The 15025-nt window shown below is 42.6% G+C and overlaps 1 protein-coding gene across 1 annotated transcript in view; it reads right to left on the minus strand.

The window, feature by feature from the left end:
- Dpp4 (dipeptidyl peptidase 4) overlaps positions 1-15025 on the minus strand; it is a 78349-nt gene that overhangs the window by 16642 nt on the left and 46682 nt on the right. The window contains exons 12-20 of the mRNA XM_013346055.2: positions 13444-13488; positions 11289-11396; positions 10971-11038; positions 9973-10026; positions 9554-9675; positions 7965-8012; positions 7636-7734; positions 5190-5259; positions 3630-3824 (exon numbers count right to left, since the gene is read on the minus strand). Of these exons, the coding sequence (XP_013201509.1) occupies positions 3630-3824; positions 5190-5259; positions 7636-7734; positions 7965-8012; positions 9554-9675; positions 9973-10026; positions 10971-11038; positions 11289-11396; positions 13444-13488 (809 nt within the window). The remainder of the gene's footprint in view (positions 1-3629; positions 3825-5189; positions 5260-7635; positions 7735-7964; positions 8013-9553; positions 9676-9972; positions 10027-10970; positions 11039-11288; positions 11397-13443; positions 13489-15025) is intronic.

The raw sequence follows: 15025 nt of genomic DNA on the forward strand, positions 1-15025 counted from the left end.
TCTCTCTCTCTGTGTGTGTGTGTGTGTGTGTGTGTGTGTGTGTGTGTGTGTGTGTGTGTTTCACAGAAAACAAATCCTGGCAGTTTTTTTCACAGCTTTATATAAAAATTTGCAGCCCAGATGCACTTTTCTTTACATAATTGAATCTAAATCTCTCCAGATGTTTTTCAGTTTGAAAGTGGTTACCCCCCTGATTTAGAAGAAAAATTACAAGGGCACAGAGAAGAGCTGAGGAGGGCTTAGAGCTGCATCTGGACTCTTACCTGAGGACTTAAATACCAAATCAAATCAAAACCAAATCCTGTCCTGGGTGTTGATTAGCAAGCGCAGCACCATTAAAGGAAAATGGGTTTTCTTTGATGGATTAAGGAATATCTTTGCCACCAAACTATGTCAGGAGTTGAAATCCAGGTTTTAAAAAATGAACTTTGTTTTATACACCTATTTCCTAATCTTAGCCTTAGAACAAAAGTCTTTTTATATTTTTTTTCTTAAGGAAGTCTAGCCAATAGAATGTGTAGTTTTGTGGTGTTACCCGAGCTATGAAGGTCTTTGCATTCATGGACAGTTGATTCTGTGTTCAGTTGGTGATGCATGTCCAAGGCTGCAAAGTCAAGTGATACCAGAACGAATTCAGGGCTCTTTTCAACTTTTCTCACTGTCAATTGATACCTTTATATACAGAGGATCTATCAATAGGGGCTGAGTCATGGTTGCCCAGGGTGATAGACCGCTACAAAGTAGACACATGCATACTCTTTCAAGGCTGGTGGTCATTTTCCTATCAGGGAAAATAAACTAAAATGTTTCTGTTTTGCTGCATTCCATAAAAACGGACCTGAGTTTGTACTTGATTTTGAACTTGGTGCATGGCTTCTTTTCTTTAGCGTTGTTTTGACATTCACTTATGTTGCTGCATTTGGTTCCTTTCATTTGCTGTAACAGTGTTCCATTGTATAGGTAATACTGCCTGTCAATATCATCTTAAATGGGATTTGTTTTATAAATACTGAATTTGGTAATTTTAGAACTTTTATAACTCAAATCTCATAGAGAGATGACCAGTCTTGCTAGATAGAAATTTAACTTTACAATAGGGAAACCTCTAACTTATCCTTTCTTTAACCTAAAATTTCTTCCACTTTTTAAAGAAAATGGTCAGTAATTAACTTTGGCACAAGGGAATTTCGTTCACTTAGGAGTATTTATCTAACATCTTTTCTTTTCTTTGGTTAATTTTCCTTAAAGGGATTGTTCTCAACGCACTGGTCATCCATCGCTAATTTTGCATTTGTCGATCCGTAATTGTACAACACTGTCTCAAATCACCCACTTATTAGATGTCTCCAAACACCTGTGCAAATGGCTGGCCACCCAAAGGTTACATATCCAATGAACCAGCTGAATTCAGTAGAACAGAAGAGCTGGAATGGACTGGATTCCAAGCCTACCTCACCCTGACAAATTCTGGTTTTTTGTTTTGTTTTGTTTTTTGTTTGTTTGTTTGTTTGTTACTTGAAATAAGCATACCCCTCCCTACAGCTTAAAGCCATTTGCCTGTCATAGCATGTTCCTCTCTTTTAGTCCAAAACACTTCAGTTTCTGTATCTCTGTGGGATGGCCCGAGTGAGATGGTTTTCGTACTTAATGAAGCCCTTATAATTGTGATTCATGACAGCTGTGATCTACAACGTTCCAAATACAGGAGAGTCACCCTTATCCAGGCTCTAGGAGCTATTCCTTGGGTTTCATAGTTATGACTCTCTACATGGTGAATGCATACACAACTTCCCTATCACTTAGTTTTAACTGTAAGTGATGGGTTCAACTATTTAGTCAGTGTAGTGGTTAAATGTAATTTTCAATTTGGTTGTACTGAGAAATGGCTGAGTGTATCTATGGGGAAACAGCCAACAGGGGAAGACCCACGCTAAATGTGGGCAATATCTTCCCAACGGCTAGGGCCCAGAAGGAATAAGAACAGGGAGAGGAGAAAGTTCTGCCTGCTGATCCACTAGGCTCATAAGTTTTACTGCTGTGATTTTCTACCTCACCATGGGCCCACGAGCAACAGAGCCAAAGACTATGGGTGGAAATCTCGGAAATCTCGGTGCAGAGTAAATAATTCCACCTTTTAAGTTGTTTAGTCATGGACTTTGTAATTGCAATGAAAATCTCACTGACACTGGACGTGGGTACAAGAGATAGCTAGGGTCATTGCTGTTACTTGTCACATCTCATCGTCCGGAAACTTTTGGAAGAGAAATCTAGGGAAACTGTTTGGAGGAGGCAGCTGGAATGATGTTAGCAGGAGTTAATGAGTGGTTGTGGTGGGAAGATTAAAAAATCAGGGTGCGGATAGGAATGCAGGCAGCAAACACTGTTCATTGGGAGTCACATGGGAAAAGGAATTCATTCATTAAGAATTTAAATGAAATTGAGGAGCAGAAGGAGGGAGAACATGAGCAAAGAAGTCGGGACCATGAAGGGTGCACCCACCCACTGAGACAGTGGAGCTGATCTATTGGGAGCTCACCAAGGCCAGCTGGATTGTGACTGAAAAAAGCATGGGATAAAACCGGACTTTCTGAACATGGCAAACAATGAGGGCTGATGAGAAGCCAAGGACAATGGCACGGGGTTTTGATCCTACTTAATGTGCTGGCTTTGTGGGAGCCTAGCCAGTTTGGATGTTCACCTTCCTAGATATGGACGGAGGGGGGAGGACCTTGGACTTTCCACAGGGCAGGGAACCCTGACTGCTCTTTGGACTGGAGAGGGAGGGGGAGAGGAGTGGGGGGAGGGGGAGAAGAATGGGAAGAGGGGGAGAAGGGTGGGAGGAGGGGGAGGGAAATGGGAGGCTGGGAGGAGGCGGAAACTTGTTTTTTTTTTTTCTTTTCTCAATAAAAAAAAAGAATTTAAACGAAGATTCTTTGCTTTAACTGTAGTCAAGGACTTGTCTATCTTTGGCCCATGTGGGAGGCCGGGTTTAATTGTGAAAGAATAGTTTATTTGGGGGAAATTTTCAGGACTGCCTAGCATTCAGTATGTGGCGTGATAATCACTGGCTGAAATTATAGTCAGCAAAATACACAGAAGAAAGGGCTGAGAACACTGTAGTTTGTCCGTAACTGATCCACGTAAGGACAGTGGATCGAAATCTTCCAAACCACAATTCCAAACATACCTGACCTCTTGTTCCTTCAAGTGTCTTCTGCCAGACATCCTATCACAGTGACTGAAAATCTAACTAACTTGGTCCTCTCGGCCCTCAGTTTACCCGTGTGTTCCATGGGTCTCCAGGCTCCACTCTTAGGTGACGGTAGTGTGCATGCCAATTTCCATTCTTAAGTTATATATAAAAACAAACTTAGAAAAAGCCTTCTTAAAACTTCATGGAAATCTATAGTGACACATGTTTTCATCTGTATAGACTATCTGCACTAAAAACCTACAGGAAAGAAGAATTACATATTCACCCCACAAAACTTCCCATTCTTCATATTTTACATCTTTAAATAGACAGACAGACAGACAGACAGACGGATGGACAAATGGACAGATGGACAGACAGATAGATAGGGAAGGAGAGCAGTAAATAATGTTTGAGTTTATCTCTAGTTACATACTTGGCTGCTTCAATTTGATCTTCAACTTCTAATGTTCCCAGTCTTCTGTTGATAGCATGCATGATCTTATCTCCTTGGTAACCACTTCCTCTGCCGTCAAAGCTAGCTACTATGATGTTTTCTGTACTTGCAAGGTAAGTGGCCCAGTTGAGTCTGAAGGCAGCATCTGCTTTTTGACTACAGGGACCGGCGTATCTGTGAAAAGATCCACCACATATGACTTTATTGTTTTCCCAAATTAAACAAAGAATTTTTCTCCTGTGTACCAGATATATACATCGTTCTCAACCAGGAGCCTGAAAAGCAGAGTAACCTTTGGGTTATCAAGGATGAGTCCGTTAAATTTGACGTCATGACTATTTATGACTGTGTGTTTCCTTTAAGCACATCCCTAAGATTTGTATTTGAACATTATTTACAAACATATTCTACATTTTAAGAACAGGGTAATATTAGAAATAGAGGTAGGAATTTATCAAATAGTGGGGGGTAGAGGAGATTGCCTTATAAACATAACAATGACAGTTAGCACAGCTCTACACTCCAGTCCACACATCTATTCTTAGGTTGGGGTTTTCCTTAAGGACTCCGACTGGAGCATCGTGTGCATTGCGTTCTCCTGAAGATCTTGTGTGCTGTTGCTCACACTGAGACTCTTAAATCATGGTAGGAAGGACCATAGTATGAAGAAAAACTAGTCCTTCAAACCTCAAGGATAAAGAAATACAGACTTGAAGTAGGTATGATATTCGGCACTCCAAGAATTTTAACACCCTGTGTTTGCAATCTTTACAGCCTCGAATCTGCCACACGTGTGGCCATGCCTGCAACCTTTAGCAGCTCCTCGGTGTGCTAAGGGATGAACCCTGTAGCTCATTGCAGCTTCTTTCAATGCTGTCTCGGCACAGTCTACATGACTCCAGAGTACATACAGACCTTCTCTAATAATAGCTCTCTCCTACCTCATCTGGCTCCTACTCATCGGCTGTCTCCACCCCACAGACCACAGGCAAGTCCTGCACGCGTGCCTCTACCAACATGTTCTTGCCTCTCCTTGGAGATGGAATTTGAAAGAACTTCCATTTCAACAAAATATCACATTATTTTAATTTTAAACTAGATGATGTAGCATTCTAAATTTAAACAGGAGACCGTATTCACGCATTCATATATGAGTAAACATTTTTTTTTTTAATTTGGAACATGAATTTTCTTGGCCCCGTCAATGATGGAAACTTTGGTAGACCGAACGTGCCATTCTCTCTCTAGCTTGCTACGATGTCCAGAGGAAGGCTGGAGGTGAGGGTTTGGAAATGCCAGTGGGACTGCCTTAAACTTCTGGGGAGCAAAGCAAACCATGTGATTATGACAGAGAGAAGCGTCTATCTTGTCCGTTAAGCCTGGAGAAAGCATAGGATGGGATTTGTGGGTAGAAAATGGGAAGAGGAAATAGCGGTGGAGGATGCAGGAAGGAACAGAAACAGTGGTGCAATAGTTCATGAATCCGTGCCCACAGAGAAGCATCAGTTAACTGCTAATTACCCCCTCTTGGATACTTACACTTCTAAGAGGAGAGGATATTTCTTGGATTTATCAAAATGAGGAGGCAAGATCATTTGATACCAAAATTCTAAACGAACAGAAAGATTAATTAGCGCGGTAAAAATAATTACTCATGTGAGATTTCATTCCTTATTTCTCAGTAATTTCTTGTGTCCAGAGTTTAACGATTTGTTAAATTGGATAGAAAACGGAAAAGGTCAGCTTAGGATCATGTATTTAAGATATAAAACACTCTCTTTGGTTCATAAATGCTGGTTATTCTGGTGGTAAAACAATTAAGTGATTTCTAATACAGCCATGAGAGCCACCAGCGCCTTGAGAAACACAAGCGCGTTTTCGGCTTCCTAATGTTTTGTTTTCATGCTTTGGTTCGTTGGCATCTTCTCTAGCTATCTTGCTTGTTTACATTCTAAATTTTCCTCCCAAATGTTTTCCTCTTCTTGAATTTCCTTGAAGCTGTTTGGAATTTGTAGTCGGCCATAACTCTCCTTTTAAAATTCTGATTTAATAGCATTTTTTAAATATAATTCCTATTGCCATCCCAGACCGCAAAGCAGAGTCCCAATTTCAGCTGTGTCTTTCACAGATTGAAGACAGCTTCTGGGGAACAAACTGCCTTGCGTATTCTGTGTGCTCTTCTTCCGTGGGTCCTTTGAAACTCCTGTGCTTGATGACAGCAGCTTAATAAAAAATTTATCTCAAAAGAATGAACCAGCTCTCTTTGCCCTCAAAGTAATAAGCCTAATAAATCTAAACAGAATTCCACATATTCAGGAGGATTTAAACTGCAGGCTCAAAACAATTGTGGCCTCTAGAAATGTTTCCTGCATTTAATTTCCTTTTTGTTTCTTGATTGATTTTATAATTATTCGGAGAAAAGATTCAGTAGTCCAATACTATTATATTATATTATATTATACTAATTTTTGTGCTTCTATGCAATGTGTCAGTAAGAAGAAAATTTTTAATTTTTTATTATAATTTTAATCAAATATTAAATAACTATTATGCAAACTGACTGGTATTTTTCATGCATACACCCATCACTATTCAATCTCTCTTGTCTGGTCAGGACTCGCTGGTTAGAGGGGATTTTTAACTCCATCTTTTTGTTATGTGCAGTATTTCTATGAGGAGGAGTTCTTTCTGGTCCCAAGATCTCATCTCCCTGGTCTCTTCTCCCAGGCCCTGTCTCAGTCCCGGCTTTCCTGTAGTGCAAATGACTATAGCTCAATGGATTCCTCTCCCCTGTTCTGTCAGTGCCTATGGAAATTTCCTTTTAACCATGTGGCCTCGCTGGCCCTAAATCCTTAAGGACTCCCCGCTGTGTGCCCACAGAAATAGAATCCCATCTCCATATTTCCTGCAGAACGCTGCACCAGGCTGTCAAAATGAACTCTCTACATTCAAGATGTCTCAGGCACAGGGACCCTGCTGGGTCAGAAGGCGCCTGGGAGCAAGGGCCCTGGTGATTCTCATACACACTCACTCTGAGCAGCAGGTTAAGTTATTCTGTTTTGCAGGAGTTGAATAACTTTTTTTCATTTTCTCTTTAAAAACATTTTATTTTTTTTATTGGTCTAAGTTATGTGTGTCTGTGTTTCTGTCTGTGTTGTGTGCCAGTAAGAGCGGGTGCCCTGGGAGTCCGGAAGAGGGGGTTGGAATTCCTGGAGCTAGAGTTACCCTTGGAAACCACCAGATTATGTGTGCTGGGAACTGAACTCTGGGTCCCTGCTGCTCCCAACTGCTGAACCATCTCATCAGCTCCACATAATCCCATTATGCTAAACTTAAAAATTAAACTCTATCAATTATGATTTATTTCTCTCCTTCCCATAAGTTGTTGTTTCTCAGTGGGGGAAAAAAATCTGAACAGAAAAAAGCATTTCTAGCTCAAATAATCCTATTTTTTTTTAACATCTTGACCAATAGTGCCTGAGAGTAATCAATCCATGCTTATTCCACACCCAGTCCTGAGCCAACTAGGAAAAGGAAAGAGAACAGAAAAACAAACAAACAAACAAACAAACAAACAAACAAAAAACCTGAAGTTTGAATACTTTCAAATTTTACCATAATCATCTTGCGCGTTTTCTAACGCTAGAGTTCAAAGATAAAATGTATCAGGTGTGATTTCACTTTACAACTAATGCTTACTAGTGGGACAGACTCATCAATTGCATGAGTTGACCTATCAATAGTACATTTGCCCCAAGTGTTCTCTCAACAGAATAAATTTTATGTAGATTCCTATTTTAAAACACAAAAAAAAAAGCAAAGGTAGTAGTTCTTGAGATAGAGTGTTTCATGGGAAAAAATAACCTTTTAAATTAGATTCACACACAAAAACACATATTTTCAGACCAAATTGTCACACTATTTATATTTTATTGTTATCTTCCATGAAAAAAAAAAACACTATTCCAAAAGAAATTTAACTTACTTGTCCCATGCAAAGTAATGGAGTCCAATATTTTTGAAGGCATTTGGACATTCTGCAGCATGCTATCCAAAGCAGAATTGTTTTCCAGGACTCGTAGCTCTAAACAAGTATATGAAACAGCAATAACTCACAACAGGGCAAAGAATTTAGATCGCGTGATGCAAGAGTGAGCATGTGTGCAGCGCAGCAACGGGGTTGTGCACACTTCAGGTAGGGAGGCTTGTGCCCAACTCACTGTTAAGACACTAACACAAAGGACAAATCTCATATTGGTCCTATTGACCCACGCTTTCCTACAAGCCAGCGGAGGGTGAGACGTAGCAAAATACCTGTATCATCGGCGCTACGGTGCAGAGTATAGCGGGGCAGACCAGGGCCTGTGGATGCAATCAGTGAAAAAGATGCTTTAGACGAGTATGGCTTGCATACATGAGTTTTCCAACACACCAGCTATCACCGTCTGGCAGAACACAAAAGAGCTATCGCAGTAGATCAGAAGCTTAGCTGCTTCCTCCTCACCCCCACTTTTCTTTTCTTAAAAATAACTGCAATCAAGTAAAGGCTGAATTCCTAGAAAGGTACAGGTCTCAGGTAAAAGGGGTAGAAAAGGGACCTCTGCCTGCTGGGCATTTGAGGCAGGTTGCCATCTCCTCCATGCCCAGTTTTCTCATCAGCCAGCTGAAATGAGAGCATACGTTTGCTTCTCTACATCCTGTCTGCCACCCCACGCTGACCAGACCACCTCTCAAGCCCTGAGCTCCGGAGCCAGCTCCCCAAGGAGGAGGCGAATCCCCTCTCACCCCTCACGGGCCCACTCAGGAGAGTCTGCGAGCTAGGCAGTGCACCTGCAGTGCCTGACTTGGATAAGCTGCGTCTTTCTGGCGTTCAAAAGTGTTTTTCTCGCAAGCCCGTATCTTCACTATTTATCCCAACTGTGGCAGCTGTGGAGTGGAAGGTAATGTATCGCAAGCTCTCTTGTGAGCTATTTGATCTTAACGCATCTAAAATGATAGATTTAATGTTTATATTTGCTTGAAAAACCACAGCAAAGGCAATGTTAGACCTAGGTTTGAATCCTGGCTGACTCTCTGGATAAGTCAGGCCAATGTGTCTACATGCCAATACACCTTCACATGAGGATAATATGTACTTTGAAAAGTCTTATTAAGATTTAAATAAGATCCTAAATATTAAATTTTTAGCAAAGTGCCTAGTGTAAAGTCATACTCAAAAAATGGCAGCAAAATGTAGCCATAGTAAAAAAAAAAAAAAAAAAAAAACTAAAGAAATACATCATAATAAACAAAACACACCAGTGAGGAAAAAAAACAACAACAACAGGATAACTAGTGCCAAGTTCCCCTTTGCCATTGACTATTTATTCTTTCTAGAATATCTAGATTCCTTCTCTCATTTTGAAACGCAGCCTGGCACAGCATTAGAAAGGGGATGCAGGAGAATTCCGCTAGAGTACATTGAACTTACTGTGCGACTTGAATCTACCATTGTGCCTCTCCTTGCCCAGGCTTCTTGCCTTGTAATAAATACTAACAGTAGCGAAGTCAACCGAGGACAGAGCAGCAGGGCATGTCCTGGGTGACAGGCACCACTCACAGTTTCTTATTAAGTTAAGGGGCAAATGTACGAAATAATCATTCAAAACCTGTAACATGTAGGTGTATAAGAATAAACTCAGAGGGAAGAAAAGGTAATGAACACACATCACATGACATGATTGGGTAGGAAAGGGCTGAGATGCCTTTGAGGGCTCCTAAATTTACAAAGGCAAAGGGGTAAAGGATAGATGAAAGCCTCGGTGTTGGGAAGACATCCTTAGGGCCCCCTCTCTCAGGACAGTAGAGACAGGAGCGCCCACAGACCAGTCATCCTCTCTTCCTCACAGCCGGTGCAAACTTACCCAAACATCTCAGCTGATAGTACTTTGCCTCTTTACTAAATGACACCGTATAATACTGACACCTTTCCGGATCCAGGTGACAACTAAGACACTTCACATTTGTGGGGTCAGTAAGTTGGATTCTGGAAAGACAACAGTGGTGATTAATTGCTTCATCAAAGGCTAGGCAGAAGGAAGAAGCTAAACGATGCTCTGGTTTCAGTAGACTCAGACTGCCAAAGCGACCCTCTAGATTCTTCCTCTTCGTCATAAAACACATGCATTAATCCACAATAACTTTGACCTCCCATTTTTAGGAAGCGCCCATAAACACCTTAAAAAGCCATTGCTTTAGTTATATACTACTGATAAATAGAAGTACTTATGACAATTCCAGTGTAATATCAGTTAGGACAAGACATCAGAGACAGCACTCTTACTTATAGAGATTTCTTCCTCCCGGCATTTCTTTATTTTCGTTACTAATGTAGTACCTGAGAGGAAAGCAAAGGCAATATATATTGAATACGTCTTACAGAAATGTCAAGACCATCCCGTTTTCCGACCCCAGGCACAGAGACACACACGGCTGTCCTGCACGAGTGTGTGCCCCTGTCTGCACTTGCTGTTCTGCTCCTTCACCTCAGCCCAGAGCTACCTCCTTCCATCTTCCCTACGCAGGCACTTCCTTTAAATACTCCAATCTAGGAATTCCCAGAGTTCTTCCTGGCTAGATGTGGCAATTAACAACTTAAAGGAGGGCATTTGTACGAAAAAAAATGTCTGGACAACTAGCTTGAAATCAAAAGCCCCCAGCCCCAAGTACCAATCCTGTGTTGTCTTTTCTCTTTTATAGCACACACTGCATGGATGTAGGGGATGAATATTCTGGAGAGTGGCAAGGCCCCTTGTGCAAAGTCTTCAGAAACTGCTCTGGGAAATGGTAAATTCCTCTGTGCTGAGGCCAGTAAAGGAAGAGCCCGGGAGCCCAAAGGAGAGAAACATGCCTCTTGCTAACAGCTCATGTATACTGTCAGAGGCACTTAAACAATGCTTTCCATGTTCCAAAGAGTAAGGCCAAACACCAGCACATAAAATTGTCTTTCTCAGCTTCTCACAGGGTCCGTGTAAGTCTGACATTAACAGGGTGCCAGAACGGCCCTGCAGCCATCCGGGGTGGCCCAGAGAGGCTGCAGCCTCTCCAGTGCAAAGCAGGTAAGACCAAGAGGTAGAACCGCTCGGTGGCATGGTATCAAGTCTGCTGAGCATATGTGAAAATCATTAAGGCTTCCGTATGTTAAAAAGGAAGAAAAAAAAAGGATTGAACACATTCCAAATCGACTACTCTTTGTGGGAGATTTTCCCGCATTTCTGTGAGAGGGTGTGATTATAACATGCGGGTTTCCAGCCTATTTACTGATTATTAGAATATACTCACAGATAATCACTGGTCAGAGCTTCAATCCCAATGACTTCCCAGGTTCCTTTGGTAATAAATGTGCAGTCCTGATTGGGATTGTAAGTATGAGATTTATTAGACTCTCCTATCAAAGTTCAGCAGAGTTATCCATATCAGGAATTCAAATAACTATGAGGTTGCTTTGCGGGCACCAGTGTCCTATTCCGCTGCATCCCATACACCACTGAAGAATCTGAATTAGTAGTCTATTGGTACACATCGCTCAATGTCACCAAATGATGTCGTTCTAGCTGGGGAAAGAGGTCAGCTTAGGATCTGCTGTATAAGTATACTCACTTTCTGGTCTTTGGAGAAGTAGCAGATGTGTTTGTAGCCCTCCTTGTCACTGATGATCTTATAGAAATTGTTACCATCAGAGGTGAAGTGGGGCTCTGCGGGCCTAAACTAGACAACAGAGCATAATAATAATAATAATAATAATAACAACAACAACAATTATCACAGCATCAGCCTCATCTCAGGACATACTCCAGGGTGCGGAAGGCCTCTCTAGTACCTGTGCTTCAGTGGAGGCTCTGGAAATGAAAGTCTTCCTAACTAGAAAACATGGAACAGAGGGCAAACTCAGGATCATTTAGTGGCAATACACGTGAGAATGAAGAGAGAAATGCCGGCAGTGCTTATTGGTCACAAAGACATGTTTCCGTTGTTTGGGGACATTTCTCGCGAGAATGATATTGGAGACTTCCACCCCTTTGGGCCTGCAAACTAACATTCACTTCTGTTTAAAGAGGTAACTTCCTTGATGTCACAAGTGCACTTTCTAGAAAACGGCTTACTGTCTGTTTCAGGTTGGAAATGGTTTGTAGTATGGGGAAATTTTCATCCCTGCTTTTACACAGGTTTGTGTCTTTTTTTTTTCTTTAGAGTCAGGCATAGTCTTTAACTGCTTCTAGACTGGATGCCACCAGGAATATCTGTTATAGAGTTCCCATGGAAGCATTCATATGCTTATTTTTATCTTAAGCCTTTTCATTTTTCTAAAGATGATCAATAATTTACAAAGGAAAAAAATGGTTACATGGAAATGTAGAACAAAATTTTTATTTAAAAAAAGGTTCAATAAAAGATAGCTCTTCGAAAATGATGTTTAAATAGAAGAGCGTCTCTTTCAGCCTAGAAGGACCACGCTGCGTTTTAATTTCTATTCTGTCGTTATACTTGGAGCAGGTAGGGGATGGTCTTTTAAATTGTTGGTTCTCTTCGCCCTCGGCGTTTCCTCTCCCATGAGCTCCCACTTGGGGAAAGGAAGGAAAAGGCTCGCCTCTTCTATTTAGTGATTCAAAGTGAATTCATTTAGGGAGCAAGCTGAGGCATGCAGTACACTTGGTGTTCTCATTACAGAGCTCTCAAACACATTCCCCTCTCTAGACCTATGTTCACAGCCTTATCTTTTTAATACATTTCCCTGTTTCCCCTGGATGGAGTTGAGCCTAGAAGAAATGTGTGAAAAGTGGCATCTGTCTGGTTAAATACAGAGAGGAAAAAACATATTTTTTTCAAAGAGTCGTGAGGAAGTGTAGCATGTCTCTTGCCATGGAGGAAACCACTTTTCATGTTGGCAAACCCCTCCCCTCTGCCCAATCAGCGCAGGGAGAAAAAGGGACATGTGAGTGCATAGCAGCTTCCAGCCCAGCAGAAAGGGGTCGTCTTCCTGGACTGAAGCCTCACCTCTCTCCCCCAGAAGAAGGGAAATGTTTACAACGCTTGCGTCACTTTGTTTCCCTTTTAAAGAAGGATGAATAGAACCCATCATAGAAGTAGGATGCTGGTCAGTTTTCACCTGTCATGCAAGGTGTCATAGTGGCTAGAATCCCTCCCTGCACCCCCACCTCCCGTGCTTTCTTCCCTGGTCTCAGACTTGGGAGACTGGTAGCGTGCACGTGTACTGTGATGGAAACGGAGCCAAGCTGTGAGTCTCCAAGGGTCACCCTGCTTTCCCAGATAAAGCTCTTCCTCAGAGTGCCTACCAACGTGTGCACGCACAGGGATGTGATGTCATTCCCCAGAGAGGCGTGCCGTGCACAGTATAGGGTCAGTTCTGTTCCTCGTGGCTGCAGTCCAGGCTAAGTTAAGAAACGTTTTCTGCCTTGAAAGTGCAGAACTCAAGCAACGGGTCAAAGACGACCTCCGGCATCCTGGTGGCCTTTCAGGCGTGGCTGCCTTTCAGATGCCCGGAAGCGCCAGTTGACCTGGAGAACAGGCTTTGTTTTGTCATTTCTGCTCTTGACCTCAATGTGCCGCTTGTCCCTTTACCTGTTTGGCTGTGCAGTCCAGTCACCGTAGGAAGCACAGCTAACCCTCTGAGAAGTGGTGCAACTTGCACTTCTATCAGTGACAACCTAGTGCCTTACTACGGGACGGTTGCACGTTAACCAGCTCTGAGCAGCAGTCTGGAAATATTATAAAATCTGTAACGCAGAACACTTACTCTTCCGACCCAGCCCGTCGTGCTCATCTCATCATGCTGCTGTGCCTGGGGAGAAAAAGGACAGCTCAGTGCTTCAAAGGGAACGGGGAAATCCATTCCTTTACTAAAATGTGGTCTCATGCGTCCCAGGTTGTCCTCCAAACTGACAATATAGCCAAAGCCTTGAGCTTCTGATCCGGTCTCAGCTTCCCAAGGGCGAGGATTGCATGAGAGACCACCCCTATGCTCGCTATACTTACTGCTGGGAATCGAACCAAGGCCTCTGGGCATGCTAATTCAGCATCCTGCCAACTGAGCTGCATCCCTAGCCTCACAAAACGTAGTAGAAACGAAATTACACTTATGATAAAATAATTGGAAACAATCTCTCATTCTATAATTCTATTTATGTTAGTATTTTTTCCCCCATGTAATTGCATTTGATCATTTACCTCCGTTGCCTGGAGCTCTGCCCTGGAGCTGTCCTGAAGCTCACAGAGCTGCATGAGGCCCTTTGCTTTCCTCCTCCAGCATATTCATAGACCCTTTCTTTCCAGCTACTCAGTCTCGATCCCTACGCCTTTTGCTCTCTTCTCATGACCGCCCTCCTCCCCCCCCTCAGCCCCTTTCTTCAGCTCTTCTCTCCTCTATGGTTACATCCATCAGTCCTGTCTGTAGGGTGTTTCCCCTGATCTACCATCACAGTCTCCTAACTGGATGTTAGCTTTTATTCCTTCTGATCCATTATCCTCCCTGCTCAGCCCCTAGCTCATCGTATCAACAGACCGCTCTATTCCCGATATACTCTTCATCAGAGCCCTAAAGCAGCTTCCCACCGTTACAAGGTAAATCCAAACACCTTGGGATGGCTCCTGAGCCCAAACCTAAGTCTCTAGCCTCACCTCCAGCTCAGGGGTTGAGTGCATTCAGGCCCTCCATGCTCTGAGCTGCCCACCATGAATGTCCTTGCACAATGCTCAGCTTAGAGGGACCTTTCCCCCTTGTCTGTCCACATAGGACATCTTATCCTAGATGATTACGTGTCCTCCCCCAAGCCGTTTCCTTGTCTTGTTCTACCCGACTCCAACAGGGTATCTGCTATCTGAAAGCCTCTTATGACACAATATCCTGATACTGGGATGAGCCAGCAGAAAGCGAAGAGCTTGGGCTTTGCAGCTTGAGTTCGGATGTGTCCTGTGACCTTAGCACCTTTTATTCTCACTGAGCCCCAGGTTCCACTGAACCTGCCATATTGTAAGCGTTCAATGCATAGAAAGCCTCACAGCATATCTTCACAACTTCACTCCCTAGCAGAACAAAAACATTTTTGGGAAGTACAGGCTGTCTAGTTAATTAAAAAAAAAAAAAAGAATCCCATAGTTGAGCAACAAGGTAGAGATACTTTAAACAGTGTTTCTCACATAAATACATGCATGAGTCAAGACAGGGAGTATCACTCAAGTTCTCAGGCGAGAATCCTCCCTGCGCCCGTCTAGGATGAGAGCGTGGAAGAGTATGGAACACAGACCAGAACACGTTACCTGTGTGTAACATGGCCAGAACGGACAAGGAGACACAAAAACACAGACCAGAACACGTTACC

This window comes from Microtus ochrogaster, chromosome 4 (assembly GCF_000317375.1).
Source record: "Microtus ochrogaster isolate Prairie Vole_2 chromosome 4, MicOch1.0, whole genome shotgun sequence".
Lineage (NCBI taxonomy): Eukaryota > Metazoa > Chordata > Mammalia > Rodentia > Cricetidae > Microtus > Microtus ochrogaster.